Source organism: Lagenorhynchus albirostris, chromosome 9 (genome assembly GCF_949774975.1).
Source record: "Lagenorhynchus albirostris chromosome 9, mLagAlb1.1, whole genome shotgun sequence".
In the NCBI taxonomy this organism is placed as follows: domain Eukaryota; kingdom Metazoa; phylum Chordata; class Mammalia; order Artiodactyla; family Delphinidae; genus Lagenorhynchus; species Lagenorhynchus albirostris.
In genome coordinates, this window is record NC_083103.1 from 64,368,019 (window position 1) to 64,388,157 (window position 20,139).

Here is a 20,139-nt window from a genome sequence, read left to right on the forward strand (position 1 = left end):
GGCTGTTCCTATTAGAATTCTGACTTAGCAGTTAATGACTCAGGGCATCCTATGCATTGTATTTATTCCTAGCATCTCCATCATGTCCTAGAGAACAGAACAGACCCCTACATTGTTTAAAAATAGTCCATCTTCAATTTGTGTCTTCTTAACAGGCATGATACTAAAAAAAATTTTCTTTGTAAGAAAATAGATTCTTTGTAGAGAAGCTAACTCTCTCCTACATCTTTTTGTGGTGGTTGTTTTTAATTGAGCATAGAGTGGAACAATAGAAATGAAAATGCTTCCCTAAGTGTTTGTTTTGTTTCAAATAAAGCTCTTTAATAATTTCTATTTGTTTTAATGATTATTAAAAACCAAATAGATCTAAAAAAATCAAATGCAATATCAATAGAATAAGAAATTTGTCTATGTAATTTTCTCTTATGCAAACTGATAATGTGTAATATATAAAAGTGCAATAACATGATGAAAAATAGAATCTGGGATTAAAATGAAGGCTGGTTTATTATTAAATATTCAGTGACTTTTATGCTCTAGAGTTCAAGGAAATCCTGTTCCTTGTTATATTATTTTGTTTTTCAATTTTCACAGAATTCATTACCTCCTCTTCAGTCTCTCAAGTTTTGTGTGTGTGTGACATCCCAGAAATCACATGAAGGGAGGGAGAAAGAGACCTTCAAATGGACACAGGTGGAAATTCTGTTTAAATCACATTAACATTCCATTGCTGTCAGTTAGAATCTCCTAAGGCGAGCAAACTAATCCAAAGTGTAAGCATAGCTGAATTAAAACACAATACAGCGGCACACGTGCAGGTACACGTACCCATACACACACATACACAGAGCTCCCATCTAGGGAGCTTAATGAATGGAGGCATACATTAAGATATGCCAGATGAGCCTCCTCCAACACTTGTAGTGCTTGCCATTCTCTTAGAACGAGAATGATGGGGTCTGATCTCTCTAAATCTAAATATATGGTTGCCACAGAACAGACCCTTGACACATAGGGTCAAGGTATTACTTTTGCCTTGTGATAATTTGAATTTTAATTCATATCAGAATAATAATAGTTAACATTCCCTTAGTTCAAGATTTCAGGGACTCTACTTCAAATAGATTCTCTCATTCAATACATTCAGCAACTCCATGATTAAGAATTTTATTCTTACTGTTTTATTAGAAAGTATTTAAGGTAAAAAAAACCCACCCCATCCTCTAACCCAAATCCCCAAGAATGAGGATAGCACAGTATTGACAAATGTCCTAAACTCTGATTTAAGGTCAAAGTAAATTAAAAAGCAGTTATAGAATGCCTCTTTTATGGGAGTCTAGCGTTCTTCAGAGGGAACAAAAGAAATGAAAGAAGGGAATGAGATGGCATGTAACCTTAAAAAAATAAGAAAATAGTATAAGAAAGTACTTTAAAATGGCATGTTAAAATTATAATCCATAGCACAATAGTCCTTGATATTTCATATTTTATGTTCCACGAATGCAATATATCAAAGAACCTGGTTCCCTGCAGGCTCAGCTGCCATGGCTCACGGGCCCAGCCGCTCCGCGGCATGTGGGATCTTTCCGGACCGGGGCACGACCCGTGTCCCCTGCATCGGCAGGCGGACTCTCAACCACTGCGCCACCAGGGAAGCCCCTTGGTTCCCTTTTTAATTAAAATAGAAGACTGAGCATTTCGGGGGAGGAAACTGTCCTGTCTGTATTTATTCTGTTATTAGAATTCTAGTTTTTGCAAAGTTAAGGTATGAACAACCTCAGTAGTTTTGGGAAGTACCTTTTATGGCCATGGATTTAAAACAAACTAAGATAATTCAGTAGTCAAAATTGTAATGGCACTTTTGGTAGCATAGATGTACTATAACACTAACTATAAATCACAAAGATGACTTATTCGTTTTAGTAATACTGATATTATGGGCAAGCAGGTTTTGCAAGAGCCCTCAGGTTTTATCTTTCAAGTAGACAAAACAGTTCTTAGGAAACCCTGTTTTCTCTTAAATTTATTTTTATTTGCTGCCCTAACACTTTTCTTCAACTATTATAGAGCAAACTGATTTTTCTCAAGGGTATTGCAGAAGAGGGGAAGAGAAGAGACTCACATTTGAATTTAATCTGATCTCCTCCAACTGAAAGTGACATTGCTGTAATCTGACATCATGTGTTTCGTGTCTGCAAAGCTTTCTCTTCTTTTCGTATATTTACCACCCTTCCCCCAAATATGTTGGAAGACCTTCTGCAGGGGATCTGCTATGCTTGTGAGTTTAAATAGGAGATATGATCATATCTTGTTGTGCCCTTTGGATATTTCAAAACATCACTGATGAGAGAAGAAATTGGTACACGCTTTCCAAAAGTAATTTTAAGATTGCTTTAAAATTTTGCTTAACTTTTGATTCAGCAATTTCACTCCTAGGAATTTATTCTAAGGAACTGATCATGGGTGTGCATAAAAATTTATCTTTGTAGCACTATTTAAAGGCAAAGCTACTGAAATAACTTAAATGTCCATCATTAATGGTTTGGTTAAAAAAACACATGATATATGGTAATACAACAGAATATTTATTCATCCTCAAAATGTATGCTGTATAAAATATTTAATGAACTTAAAAGTATTTACTACCAATTATTAAGAGAAGAAATTTAGGACACAAAACATCATATTCAAAACAATCCCATGTAGTGGGTAGTGGAATCATTCATGACTTTTATATTAGTTTTACTTATTTTCTATAATAGATATGTTTAATTTCATTGTGAGAGACAATATGTTATAAAGAGATTGCTATCTTTCATACAGCAAAAAATGTTTTGACTCTCATGGACACAAGCTTGCTAATGTTTTCAACAGCTGGTTATCAGGTGACCAATGAAGAAATTTAAGAATATATATAATTCTGTTCTTTAAATTATATGATTTATAGTCATATTTTTAATTATGTTATTTATTTATATAACTATTTCTATTTCTGCCCATATAGAAATAATTGGACACTGACAATTATAATTCCCCATGAGATTCAGAGAAAATAGAATGAAATATAAATTGCAGTGGTTAACCTGGGGATCATGAAGAAAGTAAGAAAATAACAATAGCAAACATCTGCACTTACTATGTGCCAGGCGTTTTTCTACAAGTAGAGCACTCAGAACTGTACCTGGCACAGAGTAAGTGTCATGTAAACATCTGACACAGCTATTGTTGCTGTCGTTGAATCTTTACAAGAAAGAACATTCAAGTATGGTACTATTATCATCATCTCAATTTTAAAGATTAGAAAAAGCAGAGGATTATAAGAACACATGGTAGCGTTTACCTGACACCTTGAATAGTCTCAACAGAAGAGAATTTTTCCCTGTTCTAACAATACTCAGGTAGGTGGTTCACGATTCTTAGGGCAAGTCAACATTACCTGGGACCCAGAATCCTTCTATCTTTTTACTCTTCTCTTCTCCATATGAGGCTTCCATTTTGGAGATCAAGGTGACTGCTCCAGCTCCCCACTTCATGTCTACATCCCAGAGATGAAGGGGAAAACACATTCTTTTCTTTGAAAGACGACACTCAGAAGTTACCTACATAATTTCTGTTGATTTTATATGGGCCAAATTTTTATCACGTGGCCGTGCCCACCTACAAGGATGGCTGGAAAATGTATTTATCTGAGTGTCCAAATGCTCAGCAAAAATATATACTCTCATGGAAGAAGGAGAGAAAGTTATTAGGCATTTGCACTGCTATAACAAAAATATCGTAAAATGGGTGGTTTGTAAACAATAAACATTTATTTCTCCCAGTTTTGGAGATTAGGAAGTCCAAGGTCATGGTGTCATCCAAAACGGCATCTGGTGAGAGCCCACTTCCTCACTGATGGTCCACTTCTCACTGCAACCTCACAAGGCAAAGGGCAAGGGCGGGAAGTAGGGAGGCTCTGACAAATGTTTTCCTTCTTCGGATGCTCTTCCTCTGCCACAGAAGTGGTGGCTTTACCCTGCACCTGCTAGTCCTGTATTCTTTAAGGTTATTTTTAACTTTAATTAATCCCTTTTTGCTAGCTAATAATTCTTTGTAGTAAATGTTACTTGCTTACTGTATGATGACTATCTCTCTACTGAACCTTAACTGATACATACACAAAATAAATATACAATCTTAAAAATTGATGCCATCTAAACTATGGTCACACAGAATCATGGTGAAACAAAGTCCTTTAAGTCAGCCAGTCTTGAGTTTGAGGGCTGGCTCTCTCACTTGCCAGCTGTGGGTCCTGGGAAGAGTCTCTAAATGTCTCTGACCTCTAAAATTGGGTTGATTGTATACACCGTGTTAACAAAATGAAGAATAAAAACCATATGATCATCTCACTAGAGGCAGAAAAAGCTTCTGACAAAATTCAAAACCCATTTATGATAAAAACTCTCCAGAAAGCAGGAATAGAGGGAACCTACCTCCCTCAACATAATAAAGGTCATATATGACAAACCCACAGCAAACATCATTCTCAATGGTGAAAAACTGAAAGCATTTCCTCTAAGAGCAGGAACAAGACAAGGATGTCCACTCTCACCACTGTTATTCAACATAGTTTTGGAAGTCCTAGCCATGGCACTCAGAGAAGAAGAAGAAATAAAAGGAATACAAATTGGAAAAGAAGAGGTAAAACTGTCACTGTTTGCAGATGACATGATACAGTACATAGAGAACTCTAAAGATGCCACCAGAAAACTCCTAGAGCTCATCAGTGAATTTGGTAAAGTTGCAGGATACACAATTAATACACAGAAATCTCTTGCATTCTTATACACTAACAATGAAAAATCAGAAAGAGAAATTAAGGAAACACTCCCATTTACCATCACAACAAAAAGAATAAAACACTTAGGAATAAACCTACCTAAGGTGGCAAAAGACCTGTACTCAGAAAACTATAAGACACTGATGAAAGAAATCAAAGATGAAAGAATCAGATGGAGAGATGTACCATGTTCTTGGATTAGAAGAATTAATATTGTGACAATGACTATACTACCCAAAGCAATCTACAGATTCAATGCAATCCCTATCAAATTACCAATGGCATTTTTTCACAGAATTAGAACAAAAAATTTTACAACTTGTATGGAAACATGAAAGACCCTGAAGAGCCAAAATAATCTTAAGAAAGAAGAACGGAGCTGGAGGAAAATTTTTATTTTCCATCTTTTATTTTATTTTTATTTCCTCTTTCCAAAATTTTTATTTTCCATCTTTTTTGGATCCCTCTCAGTATTCTCTCTCTCTCTCTCACTAAAGTAGAGATTACCACAACTTTATGGAATTTTAGGAATAACTATCTCCTGATTCTTGATTGAAAACACCATCTGGTTAAAGCACTTTTTAAAATTTAATTTAATTTTTTTTTCTTTTTTTGCGGTACGCGGGCCTCTCACTGCTGTGGCCTCTCCCGTTGCGGAGCACAGGCTCCAGACGCGCAGGCTCAGCGGCCATGGCTCACGGGCCCAGCTGCTCCACGGCATGTGGGATCTTCCCGGACCGGGGCACGAACCCGTGTCCCCTGCATCGGCAGGCGGACTCTCAAACACTGCACCACCAGGGAAGCCCTAAAACTTAATTTTTTATTGAAGTATAGTTGATTTACAATGTTTCAGGTGTACAGCAAAGTGATTCAGTTATATATATGCATGTGTATATATATATATATATGTATATATATTCTTTTTTAGATTCTTTTCCATTATAGGTTATTATAAGGTATTGAATAGAGTTCCCTCTGCTATACAGTAGGTCCTTGTTGTTTATCTATTTTACATATAGTAGTGTGTATCTGTTAATTCCAAATTCCTAATTTAAATTAGAAACTTTTAAAAAAGAGCATTTTAGTACTAATTTTTAAACATTAATTTAAATACTACATGTGGTATGATATGCCTATTAGAACTTCCTCTACAGTAACTTCACAATGTCATCGATTACCAAAAAGCATTTGTAAGCTTTATTTTGATTCTCTAAACCTCTTGTCACTATTTACCTATTTATTTTGGAGTTACTGACTGTTTAGTTACTATTAGCATAAAACATCGTTCTTCTATCAGTCATGTCTTTACATATTTCCCTACTAATAGAATATTTGAGAATATTTGAAGTAAAGCCTCCAATGCTTATAAAAATCTCCTATTTAAGTGGGAGTTATTATTGTAAATACACTTTACAGACCTGGAGGAGCTCTCATATACTCTCGGTGGGAATGTAAATTGGTGCAGTTACTATGAAAACACTATGGTTTTGCCTCAAAAAATTAAGAATAGGGACTTCCTTGGTGGTCCAGTGGTTAAGAATCCACCTTCCAATGCAGGGAACGCAGGTTCAATCACTGGTCGGGGAATTAAGATCCCATATGCTGCAGGTCAACTAGGTCCGCACACTGCAACTACTGAGCCTGCATGCTCTAGAGCCCACATGCCACAACTAGAGAAGCCCTCACGCCACAACAAAGAGCCCACACGCTGCAATGAAAGATCCCGCGTGCCGCAATTAAGACCCGATGCAGCCAAATAAATAAATATTTTTTAAAAAAATTAAGAGTAAGACTACCATATGATTCAGCTATTCCGCTTCTGGGTATTTACTCAAAGAATATGAAAACACTAATTTGAAAAGATATCTGTACCCCTATGTTCATCATAGCAGTATTTACTACAGCCAAGATATAGAAACAACCTAAGTGCCCATCAATGGATGAATCAATAAAGATGTGTCAGACACAATATAATACTATGTACACAATGTAATACTAATCAGCCATTTTAAAAAGATGAAATCTTGCCATTTGCAACAGCATGGATGGAGCTTGAGGGCATTATGCTAAGTGAAATAAATCAGGAGATGGGGAAGTACAAATACAGCATGATTTCACTCATATGTGAAATCTAAAAATAATTAAAAATAAATGGACAAAACAAACAAAACAAACACATATATACAGAGAACAGAATAGTAGTTATCAGAGAAGAAGGGGGTGGGGGGAGGGCATGGGTAATGAGGGTCAACTGTATGATAATAAATGGAAACTAAACTTTTGGTGATGAGCACACTGTAGTGTATACAGAAATAAAAATATAATACTGTATACATAAAACTTATATGTTATAACCCAATTAAAAAATGGTTAAAAAAGACATGGACCTTGAGGACCATGTACAGAGATACATGGGTACAAATCTAACTCCACTTTTAATTGTGTGGCTGTATTAGTCAGTAGAGTCTGAATTTCAAGTGGCAGAAAAGCAACTCAATATGCCTTAAACCGATGAACAAAGAAACCAAAGAGGAATTTATTGCTTCATGTAAACTAGCAAGTTAAAGTTAAATCAGGAATCACATAGAGCTGGACCAAGTCCCATTTAAGTCACGTGGGTTGTTTTTTTTTCACTTCTCCCTGCCCTTCTCTCTCTCAAGCTTGCCTCTTCATCTCTCTGTGTATTGGTGTGTGCCCATCTAACTGTCGCATGTCACATGGGGTAAGAAAATAATGGCCATTTCCTATGACCCCTTTCCTAAAGTGTTGGTGGGGGATGGGGGAAGGCACAGGAGAGGACTCTGCATGGTTCAGTTGGATCACAAGCTCATCTCTAGATCTGTCACTTTAGCTGGGAGGAATGAGGTCCTTTGATTAGGAGACCAAAAAGGCAGATACATGGACTAGGAATCCTGCCAGAATCACATAATACGTGTGGATATTGTTTTTTTATCACTGTTTTCTTATCCATAAAATGGGAAATCACTCTCCCCTCAATAGGGTGGTAGTGATGATGAAATGACATTATGTTTGGAAAAGATATGCTGTAGAACTGAGCAATAAATGATAACTATTAACAGTTATAACAGTAAAATAAAAATGAAGACTGCTGTGTAGTAGAAACAGAAACAACCTTCTTTTCTTGATCTAGACAGATATCTTTTGCTTGTCTTGTTAACCCACCTCCCTCTCCCCGAGGAAAGAGCAAATTTAAAGAGCAGAGACCCATGACTTTTATTCCTCATGTTTCCATGACAACTAACACAGAGAAAGGAAAGAAACTAACATATATTAAGCACTATGCATTTTAGTAGAGACCTTGACATGTGATCTACTTAAATGCACCAAACACAGCAACTTGCTCAGAGCAGTCATTTGATAGCAATTTGTTCAATAAATGTAAATTGATTGATGTTATACATCTGGCATAAGGTAACTTCTTAAAAGTTCAAGACTTTGAACACATTGTACTGTATTACAAGTAGTAGCAACTCTTTGACATTTCACATTAAAATAAGAACTTTCATCAGGTTTCTCTAAATTCTTTTGAAAGCAAATTTTGTCCTAATAGAAAGCATAATCTGGGCCAGCTGGAAATTTGAATTCCAGAGTCTTATGTCTACCATTAGTTTCAGTGAGGACACTGCACTTAGGACTATACTAAGGCTTGTGCCTGGGGATTAATATTCTGAAAAAGCAATCAAATTGAACAAGGTAAGTTGATTTGTTGAAATGGGAAATTTCAGACTCATCAATGCAGTGGAATAATGTACGTATGCTTCTCAGAGTAATTTGCCCTCCTCTTTGAGAGTTGCTTTGGCTTAGTCCGTCAGCACTTCTGACCTGTTTATTGGGATTTCTCATGCTTTTTTCTCTTATAATATTGGGGAGTTTGTGGTGCTTGGAGATCCCAGAAAGACAAGAATATTTTTAGACAGAAAAAGCTGAGATGCAGCTGAATTTAAACACACGTATAATGCTAGTTCCAACATCTGAGTGCAAGTCATGAATGGAGAAGTGATGACTTAATAGGTAGATGTAAATAGTGGTATAAAGGTACCTCCTAGGATTCCTCCTCTGGAATAAAACCAGGACTGTACTCCATAGTGGGGTTAACATATTGCAATGGGGGAAACAAGAACCTCATACTGCTTTCTCCTATGGCCTTACTTTTTCCTTGTCATAGCTTTATTCCTATTTATTTGCACACTAGACATGTCACCCTAATTAAAGAATTAGGCTGCTGGGTTGGAATCCTTGCTTTGCCCGTTGGTTTCTGCACGAGTTTTGCCAAGTTGCTCAATATCTCTGTACGTCAGTTTCTTCATATATAAATTGAGGAGATGAGTATTTTTGTGGAGGGTCATTGAAGGAATTGAATGACATAATAAAGGTAAAGTTATAGATCAGTGATTGTCCCACAGTATGTGTTCAATAAATAACAGTTGATATATCACTATAATGTAGCATGTGTTTGATGATTAAATCAATCAAGAGCTGTGCAAATTGGAAAAAATTGGTATTACCTACAAAGATCAACAAGGCTGTAAGGTTGTGCCATGATGCTGATCCTTAAAGAATGGGTGGGTTTCCAGGCAAAGAAAAGAAAAGAATATCACAAATAATAGGAAGAGGCAGCTGAACAAAGTAGTCCAAAGTGGCTAGATCCCAGTGTTCCAGGAAGAAGATGGTAGGAACATATATTCTATTTCCTTAAATACAATTGGAGCTGCAGTCCCCACATTTAGAAACAAATCATGTTTTCAGAAGAGATATCTTGGTTTGAACATTTGACTTCTCTCCTGACACATGGTCAATTGTTTACATGTTTGAGTCTCCTACCTAATCTTTGGAAGCACTGGTAGAGGAGTAGAGAAGTGAGACGGGGAAGGAAAGGAAACCAGAAAGGGTGTGATAATGCAGGTTACCACTGTGTGGAATTTTGCCCCAATCCCGCCTGCTGGGGATTTCTAAGTGAATAGAGCAAGGCTCAGATCCACCCTACCTGAGGGGTGAGGAACCTGGAGTATTTATCTACCAGTTTATGTCTATCTCAGATGAGGCTGCTCCTGGAGGTCTTAACTCTGTAGCACTCCCGCCTGTCCAGCATGCAAGACAAATATGCTTCATGCACCCAGAGAACATTTTAAGGCAGAGTTGCGGGGATTTCAGGGGATTGCAATGGAGGCCATACGCTGAGGGCGTACGGACACTTCCTTTGCTATGGCCTACAATAGCCCGTACTTTGCACTACCCAGATTCACTCATGCTGCAGGTTAAGTTCATTCTGTCCTTTCACTGATTATTTTAGGAGGTCACTTGTCACAATTCCACAAGAGGAGGCCTATAGTCTCAACTGTTGTAGTTAATCTTGAAACCATAATCGATATTTGTCGTTTCCCTCCTTTATTACCTCCATGCCCTCAACCAAACTGCTTCTCGTCTAGGTTCATCGTGTGGTGCAATAACTCAGCCTTTTATCCCTGAGAGAATGAGTCCCTGGTTACTTGTCCTCATTAAGATATTGTTGCTGCCATTGCCCTTTTGTTTCTCACCAGGGACGCATCAACAGACAGGCCAGTGAGTTGCATGATTTCCAGACATATTCCTCCCTGCTCCATTATTTAGCAGCAACCCTATGTCCTCCTCATAATCAGGATGAATTACCCCTGTCTGTGTAGTAACTGCCTTCTCTGACTGCTGGCCTGTGGGCATAAGAGCCAAGAAGAATCAGGCAGCAGCTGAAGCTGTAGATTTACTGTGTGCCCTGGTAGACATATCAAGACTTCTAACTCTGCAGAACTGGAAGTTGTAAAAAGGGGAAGGCCACTTTCTTTTTCTTTTAAATTTATTTTATTGAAGTATAGTTGATTTATAATGTTGTGTTGATTTCTGCTGTATAGCAAAGTGATTCCATTATACATATATAATACATACACATTCTTTTTCAAATTCTTTTCCATTATGGTTTATCATAGGATATTGAATATAGTTCCCTGGGCTCTACAGTAGGACAGGAAGCCCATTTGCTTAAGTGGATTATTTAAAGAGCTAGTGGGAGGCTTCATTCCTACTTCCACCTTTCGATGACAGCTATTCAGGACTCAGCACTACATATACTAACATCATTCAATAGTACAACCACGTCTTGAACCTTAACCATGTAGGGTGTCATTCCCAGCAAAACACAACAACATATTTACAATCTCAGACCTGGTCTACAGAGAACAGTCACCACTGAGCTTCTCACTGAAGCTGCCATACCTCTCTGGGGACATTCCTTACTGCTTTAGTGAAGGGAGTGTCTTCTGGACTCTCCTGGGAAACGAAATCAACCTGTCGTTTCTCTGACGTTACAGAATAAATACATTATAACATGCCCACCTCTCTGAGACCTTGTTACTCTTCTCCAGTGCTTTGCCAAGGTAGTTCTGGCAACTTCACATCATTTATTTTAGGCTAACATCCTTTCCAAGCTTCAAGGAGCTATTCCAGTAGCACATTGGGATCAGCTCCAAGTATACTTGCCAGAATGTTAAAAATTAACTCATGAAAGAGTGCTCTCACAGAAATAATGATCTGGTCTTACATTCTGTCCTCCCTGATCTAGCATCTCAAGACCAATTCCTCCGAATGTTTTCCAGATACTACTAGCATTTATTAGCCAGGTTCTGTAGTTCACTTGATTAATCATCCATTTCATGCTACAACATAGATCATACTTTTCCACTCAGGTCATACTGAGACTTGATCCTAATTATTGGTCTAGAAGCAATGAGGGGAGATGGGAGCAGAGCTTGAGAAGGGAAACATCACTATATAAAACATCCTACTGAGCTGAGGCTTTAACATGGTAATTGACTGTTCTCCAACTGGAAAGGGTAAGGGCCTCTTTTTCTGGAGCAGAGTTTCAGAATATTCTCTGGGTTCAAGACTCTTAAGAGCATCTACCCAAATATCTCCTCCAATGTTTCGGTGTCTGACTCTTTCCCTATAAAGATCCTGATTATAGTGGAGAAGACTTGCTAGCTCTGTGAATTTGGCCTCCTTTATAATTCCACTTTTCCTAAAATTAAATCTTAGGCCTGATTTTCAGCATGGTCTATCCTGTAGCTGAAGGAAACGAAGGTCATTTTGATTGTTGCTTGGAGGTCTTTAAATTTTTACACCAGACCTTGAGTTGAGTGTTGGCTGACCCAAGTCTGTAATTTTTTTCCCTGTGGAGTTTTATGGAAGTTAGCTCTGCAATCTCATGTCTTTCAAATACAAGAGCAATAGGATTTTACATCTGTCTGTATTCCATCCCAATCCACCTCATGAGAGTCTTAGTAATTATGGTGCTATAGCCTGCCAGGGATTAGCTCCCCTACATTATCCACCAGCAAGGGGGTCCCTGCTACCACCTCGTAGTGAATCATTCAGTTCAAATGCTGGTATTGAGGATCTGCTTCCTAAACCACCTCTGTCCCAACTAACTTAGGCGAGGTTTGGGTTCCCATATAAGACCCTGAAACAGGATTTGAGTGAAAGTAGTTTATTTGGAAAGTGACCTAGGAAGCACCAGTAGAGGAGTGGGGAAGTGAGGAAAGAAGGAAATGAAGCCAGTAAATGTTGCAGCAGGTGGGAAGGTTTCCCCTGTGGGAACCAAGGACCATTAGTACCACTGGGGTTGTCTAAGAGGCTGCATAGAGCATGCCTCAGAACTGGTCTTCCCAAGAGACAAAGAACCTAAGGTATTCACCCCCCAGTCCCTGCTATCATTGGTTTTGGGCTGCTCTGGAGACATTAACTCACTGGCCTGCGTGCCTCATGCGTCGAGAGCTCCAGAGGCCAGAGAATGCCCTTAGGGAAAGGGTCACAAAGACAAATAATAGGAAGCTGTGTGGTTGGTACTTATGGAAACAATGACTGCCAAGATAATAAGGAGAGGATACCCCAAAACATCTGTTCCAAAGCTCCTGTGAGTGCATTATGAATATTAATGAAAAATAGTGCCTTTAAACAGTAGTAGCTACCTGCAGCATACCTGCACCACAGCCATTGTGTAAAGCAAGATATCACCATGCATAGTTTAGTTGTTTCTCTGTATGTTGATTAGCTTGGCACCTTTCCTGACCAGAATATATGAGGATATATTCCTCTGCTTAACCAAAAATGTGTGTATGTACTGCTTGCTTTCCTGACCTAAATGCCAATGTGAACTGTAGATACAGATGCTTTGAATTCATCTCCGTTTTAATAGTACCATTCCTTGAAGTGCATATTTCGCATCTTTTTTTTGAAATTAAATTTTAGAAATGGGTCTTGAGATCTATGGACACACAGTCAACAAAAAAGTTTAGAATACTTAGAAACTTAAAGCACTTGCAGAAATAAGGAAACAGCATCTTTTAATGTTTTATTTTCACTTGTGAAAATATATATAATATGTATTACACGCACAGAAGAGTCCCACAGCTTGAGTGGGACTAAAAGAGAAAGCTAAAAGAAAGGCACATACCAGGGGCAGTCTTTTCATAAAGTTTTCAGTTAAACCAACATTCAGGGCATGGCAAGGGACAGTAAAAGCAACAAAAGCACAGGAAGCCTGTGTACATGGCTCTGAAGAGCTAAATCAGAGACAACTTTAGGTCTGTTGAGAATTGAGGTCATCTCTGGAGAAAATACTGTTTCTACTTAGTAGGCCTGTCAGACCAGCAGAGGATGTACTGAAATCTGAACAAAGACACCAGGGGCAAAGTGAAAACCCGATGCTTAACTTGACAGCTAGCCTGTTCCTCTCCCCCTTCTCTTTCAGACCTGAGGCCTTGGCTGACTCAAAGAAGCAAATCACTGGGCCGACTCTGGCCCTGCACAATTATGGTCAGCTACAAGACAGAATTTTGTAACAGACTAAATATTTTAAAAGCTTGTAAACACTGTGCTGATGCTGAGAAAAACATAAAAAGAACATTTGCTATTTCTCTTAGAGGAAAGATACAGGCACAGATCTTTGGCTTTGCCCCAGATGTATCCCTATCCTGATATTTGCCCAAAACGGTAGGAACTGAGACACAATTCATGAGATGATTGGATCACTTCCATCATACGCCAGCATAGGAGCCTACTAGGATTTAGCACAGCTGGAGCAGCTGACAACCCTGGGAGATGTGAGATGGGGCTTCACGATGTCAGGCTGAATGGATTCCATCAGGTCACACTCGTTCGCAAGTATATGTTTCACCAGGCATCTGGAAGCTTCATCAATGTTGATATTTTCCTAAGGGGAGAAAACAGCTCTTATTATTCAATATTCTACAACGATGCTATGGCAGAGATTTATATGAGACAAAAGGGCAGTATTTAAATATCTCTTCCTACACCCTATCCATGCATCCTCTTTCTATTCCCTTCACTCTCATTTATTACCTCTAAGAACTTTACTCTTTAGTCCTTCACAAAAGTGAAGTATGTATTTGTTTTGTCACTTAGGAGGAATAGTGTTTGGTGGGCTCACTTAGTAGACTGAATTTAAGTTAGAGGGCAATTTTCTTATTTTGACATACTCTTACATTATAGAATAATATTGTAGAAGACACAGTAAGTCTTCAATGTAAATTAGGTTCATAATTGCACTCTGCCACATACTACTTTTGTGAACTTGATATGAAACAGGAATAATAAGACACCGCTTGCAGCAGTCATTAGTGGTTTCACAAGTACTTCTGGCTTTCTGCCTTCCAGTCAAATGGTAGGAGTGCCCTGCTCTGACCTCTTTGAAGTTAGGCATGGACACGTGACTCTCATGGGACAATGAAATGGGAGGATAAATGATGTGTCTCATTTTCACTTTCGTGTAGAAGCAATAAGAGACAATGCTCAATTCACCATGTTCTTTTCTCCCTGCTCCTGCAAACATGGAAAGCACAGAGATGGAAATTCTCTTGGTCTAAGTCTATGAATGAGGTTCAAAAAGAACCAAGTATCCTATGATGATTCATGTAGGATGAATGAGAATTATGACTTTAAGCCACTGAGATTTGGGGTTGTTTATTACTGTGACATTACTTAGACAATCCAGGTGGACATAACTCTTCAAAGAAAAATATGAAATCAGAAATATGAATCTAGTTTCAAGAATGAACTAAGCTTCAACTTGGAGAAAATATGGAGCAAACCTTTGAATCTAAACTATATTGTTTCATTCTTGGGAATCCATTCCATGGCAATAAAAGCATTTGTGCCTCGGGAAAGATGTACAAGAATGTTTATTGTAGAAATTTTCATAACCAATAAAGAAAGAAAACAGAAAAACTGGAAAAGCTGAGGACGCTCATGAACAGGAATGGAATACACACAACGTGGAACATTATGCAATCGCAGAACATGGATGAACCTTGAAAACATCATGCTAAGTGAAAGAAGCCAGTCACGAAGGACCACATATTGTACGATTCATTTACATGAAATGTCCAAAATAGGCAAATCGAAGGAGACAGAAAACAGATTGTTGGTGGTTGGCTAGGGCCGGGTGGGGAGAGGGGTTGTAGGGAATTGGAGTGATTGCTAGTGGATGCAGGGTGGGTGGCGTTTCCTTTTGGAGTCATGAAAATGTTCTAAAATTGGTTGTGGTGATGCCTGCACAACTCTGGATATACTAAAAACCATTGGATTGTACACCTTAAAGGGGTGAATTGTACGGCATATGAATTACATCTCAATAGAGTTATAGGAAAAGAATGAGATTACTGGGTCAAATATATATATATAGTTTATTCAGTAACTATAGATTAAGTTGCCTTTTCTCTGCTAGTCAGAAAACTGAGAAATACAGAATATTTACTACTAATATACTAAACAAAAAACGTTGATCTCTTGTAAAGTCAGATTTGACTGTCTTTATCACAATTTGTAGAACTTCTCTGATGTGTCTCCTTATATTCAATGGAAAGAGAGAAGGACATTTTTGTCAAGTTGTTTTGCCCCAAGGCCTTGTTGCCCAATCTGAAGTATAACTACTTATACCTAATTTTTGTATGTATGTCAGCGTTGCTGATATATTTTGAGATCGTTGCGTGAAATCATATTACATGGAAGATGTATTGCATGAAATCATATTACATGGAAAATGTAAGAGGTAGTGATGTTTTCCAAATGGTATCTATGGCTAATGCAATTAGGTGCAAATATTCATTAGCACATTTCCGATCATTCAAGCCCAACCCTGAGCTCACTTGCTATGAAAGCTTAAGGTAACTTTTCAAGTTCCAGAAATAACAAACCTCTCCCATTTACAGAGCCTTAATAAAAATTCCTCTGAGGGTTTCTAAATCTAAAACAAGGTGAAGCTCTGGTTGCTTTTTTGTTTGTTTGTGATGTTGCTGTTACTCGTTTTTATACCTGACCAGAATTCACGTCTCTGAGCTTCCCTTTCCTCATCTGTATGACGTTCTCGATGAGAATACTTATCTAATAAAAAAATTGCTTTTCTTTATGGGATGCAGGGGTTATTGGTGCTTTCACAGTGCTGGGCACTTCATATACATAATCCTATTTAAACCCATTTAAAGCCCTATAAGACAAGGATTAGTTTTTTGTTCTTATTTATTCCATTGTTATTGTTGGGGTAGAGGTGAGAGTGACCTTTCTCCCTTCAGCTGAAGTATCTGCCTTACGCCATGGAAACCAGTCCATAGAGAGTAGCCATACTTCTGCCCTCTTCCCATCGCCCATGCTCACCATGCCTTCTGTCACTCTTCTTCCTAGTATCAGGCCCAGGGATCTCGTTGAAACTACCTGCTCCCAGGAAGTAATCTGATGTAGGCAGAGTCTGGATCTTTGGGACAGACCCAGGTCAATGCTTTGCTCTCGAGTCCAGCCACTTGTTTACATGATCAGTTAGAAGCCTGGCCCATGGTCTTCCACTGCCTCTTATTCAAGGAAAGTGGGGAAGTGTAGCCTCACTTAGCCTCCCAGGCCTTGGCCTCTAGGGCCAGCACATGTCACTAAAGAAGCTCTAAATTTGGGTGGTCTGAACGTGCTTTCCTAGCGTTTAATAAACATATACTTTGATTCTCTTTTGCCTGTTGCTTGTGTGTTGGGAAACGAGCCCCAAATACCAAACACAGGATATCATCGTATCTGTTTACAGGTAAGAAAACTTAAGTTTAGAGAGATTAAGAGACCTCCCCCACAAAAGCATGCAGCAGATGGGTTTGAGGGCCAAAACTCACACCCAGGTGTTTCTGACATCAAAGCCTGGCTCTTACCAAGCTATATTCCTTTTCAAGACTTTTGAAAATCAAGTGCAATAACAAATAAAAGTTCTTACTACAGGGTTAGGCCCAGTGGATGCAAAATAAATCTTAGTCCCCTTCTCTTTCATAAAGCAAGTTTTAAGCATCAAAAAGGGCCTTCCTTCACATACAAGTTAGATTTGACAGTAGTGTATTTAATACCTCCACTCAAATATTAACATCATAGTTAAATAGGGTTTTCTTTCATTAATGTACAAATTGGCAAAATCTACTAACGAAGAGGGTGAAGTGTGGACAAATGAATGAAAATCCATCATCATTATGAGAAGGACAACTAAAACCTAAGCCCAATTAGTGGCAGCCTAGCAGGATCATTTTAGTAAAAGATAAGATGATGCTGGTGAAATTGTGACCTTTAACCCACTGAGTAAAGGCCGGCTGGTGTTAGGACTAAGGCAGGAGATGATGCAGGATGGTGTTCTGGACCAAGGAAACCATCAGAACCAAGGAGCGGCTGTACCTGCTTTTAGATTTTCTATAGGAACAGGGTAGCAGTCCATGATGACTGAGTCACAGTCATTCAATTAATATTATTTAGAGCCCCACTAAGTATGAGGCATACAAAGATAAAGAGGTTAAAATAAGCTCTGTGCTTGACTGAGCTTATACTAGCAAGGTAAACAGCAGAGGTATATGGTTGGAAAGGGCATCTGGAGCCGGGTTACTGTAGAGCCTTGAATGCTAAGTTGGCCAGATAGAGTCACTGAGGCTTTTTTGCAACTGAAGTGTCAATAAACACAATCCGATACTAGACAAAACTATATGGACCCTCAGCACTCTTTTTAATTACTTAATCTTTCAGTGAGCACTTAGGAAATACCTATCATGTGTACCGCGGTGCTGGTTGCCATGGCATGCCTATTTCAGATTGGAACCTTCAAGAGGAAGCCAGGAAGAGGAGCAAGTACTTATATTGATCACATGCTTTCTACAAAGGGTACAATGTATAGTGTCTAGAGGACAGGTCTGAAGCCAAACTCTAATCTCAGCTCCCACTTTCTGCTTGTGTGACCTTGGGAAAACTGTTTCAACCACTCCACTCCACACCTTAGTTTCCTCCTCTGTAAAAAGGGAATCAAGAGATCTGCTTTATAGGAAATTTAAAGTTAATACATGTTAATACTTAGAACATGTGAGACACTTAGAACAGTGAAGGGGATAGGGCCTACATTCAATAAATGTTATCTACATATTCTCCTCACTTAATTATCAGGAGAACATGATAATGTGTGTATTCTATTCCTTCACTTTGCAGCTGAAGAAACTGAGATTGAGTAGGCATAAGTGGCTGGTCCCTAGACACACACTGGTAAGTGGTAGGGCCAGGTGTGAGTCCAGGGAGAACAGTAAACACTAATATTTGCCGTGATCTTTGCTATATACTCACTACAAAAAGGCAAGATGTATAGTGTTTAGGGCACATGCTTGGAGCCCCTTATCTCAAGTCCCCCTAAATATTTCCCCCAAATAAATAAAGGAACACAGCATGGGCAGGGTGTGTGTTTCCAGCATTAAAAGGGTAAGAAAGGGCTTCCCTGGTGGCGCAGTGGTTGAGAGTCCGCCTGCCGATGCAGGGGACACGGGTTCGTGCCCCGGTCCGGGAAGATCCCACATGCCGCGGAGCGGCTGGGCCCGTGAGCCATGGCTGCTGAGCCTGTGCATCCGGAGCCTGTGCTCCACAACGGGAGAGGTCACAACAGTGAGGGGCCCACGTACCGCAAAAAAAAAAAAAAAAAAGGGTAAGAAGTTGCAGTCAGGGCCTCAGGCAAGGCTACTTTGCATTGCTGGTCCTTCTGTCTTTCTGTACACCACTGCTGAAATCACAGCCAAGACTTCGGATAGGAGAAGGAATAGCAATACAGAACTAACTTCCCTCTCCCCTTCTGTGCAAAGTGAGCATGAATAATCAAACCCTGCCTGAAAAAACCATAGATTTGGACCTTTGGGGCAATTAGATTCCAATATAATTGATTGTGCTACGTGGCAGCCAAGCAGACAGAGCCAAGCCTAGGTGACTGTTAAGAAGCAGAGCTGCTGGTACAAGTGCAAAATACTACCTGGGAATTTTTATTGATGTTTATTCTAGAGAGCTGTAATAACACCTCCAGGAGCATCTTTTGCTGTAAAGGTAAATTATACATCCTCTGGCTTTCAAGACACGCACACTTAGACTGAATCTGACTGTGATTTATTCACATATTTGCAATATGACAAGATGGGCTATTGTGCTGACTACTTTAGGTTGATGTGTGCTCATGTTTATGTCTCTGCTCAGAATCTTTTAATTTATATCAATAAGCATGCCTGAGAAATAAGCTTAAAATGCCTAACAAAGCCTTTTAGTAAAAACAAATGGTAGTAACTACCAGAGTATTATTGTGTCTACTCCCAGCTGGGCATATAGCAGGTGCTTTACTTATGAGACATTGTTCTCATCCAATCCTCACGAAAATCTATTTAAGAACTAATAGCCATATTTTAAAGGTAAGGAAACTTTAACCTTTAACAAGGTTGAGTAACTTAACCAGAGCGGAACAAGATCTCGGTCAATCTGTCATTCCAACCAAGAGCGCCCTAACTGCACTTTCTACTCTGCTCCCATTACATGGCCATACCTCCAAGGATTAAAACAGATATTAAGGGGCTTCCCTGGTGGCGCAGTGGTTGAGAATCTGCCTGCTAATGCAGGGGACACGGATTCGAGCCCTGGTCTGGGAGGATCCCACATGCCACGGAGCAACTAGGCCCGTGAGCCACAATGACTGAGCCTGCGCGTCTGGAGCCTGTGCTCCGCAATAGGAGAGGCCACGATAGTGAGAGGCCCGCACACCGCGATGAAGAGTGGCCCCCGCTTGCCACAACTAGAGAAAGCCCTCGCACAGAAACGAAGACCCAACACAGCAAAAATAAAACAAATAAATAATTTAAAAAAAAAACAGATATTAAAATAGTTTTATTTCTAAATCAGTAGTTCTCAGTCCTGGCTGCATATTCAAGTCACTTGGAGAGTTCAAAAAAATCTAT

The 20,139-nt window shown here is 39.0% G+C and overlaps 1 protein-coding gene across 2 annotated transcripts in view; it reads right to left on the minus strand.

Annotated features, from left to right (window-relative positions):
• Positions 1–13,192: 13,192 nt before the first annotated feature.
• Positions 13,193–20,139, minus strand: part of RAB38 (RAB38, member RAS oncogene family) — a 70,759-nt gene continuing 63,812 nt past the window's right edge. For both annotated transcript variants that reach the window (XM_060160192.1, XM_060160193.1), the window contains one exon: positions 13,193–14,078. In XM_060160192.1, coding sequence (XP_060016175.1) covers positions 13,926–14,078 — 153 coding nt within the window. In that variant the 3' untranslated portion in view covers positions 13,193–13,925. The remainder of the gene's footprint in view (positions 14,079–20,139) is intronic.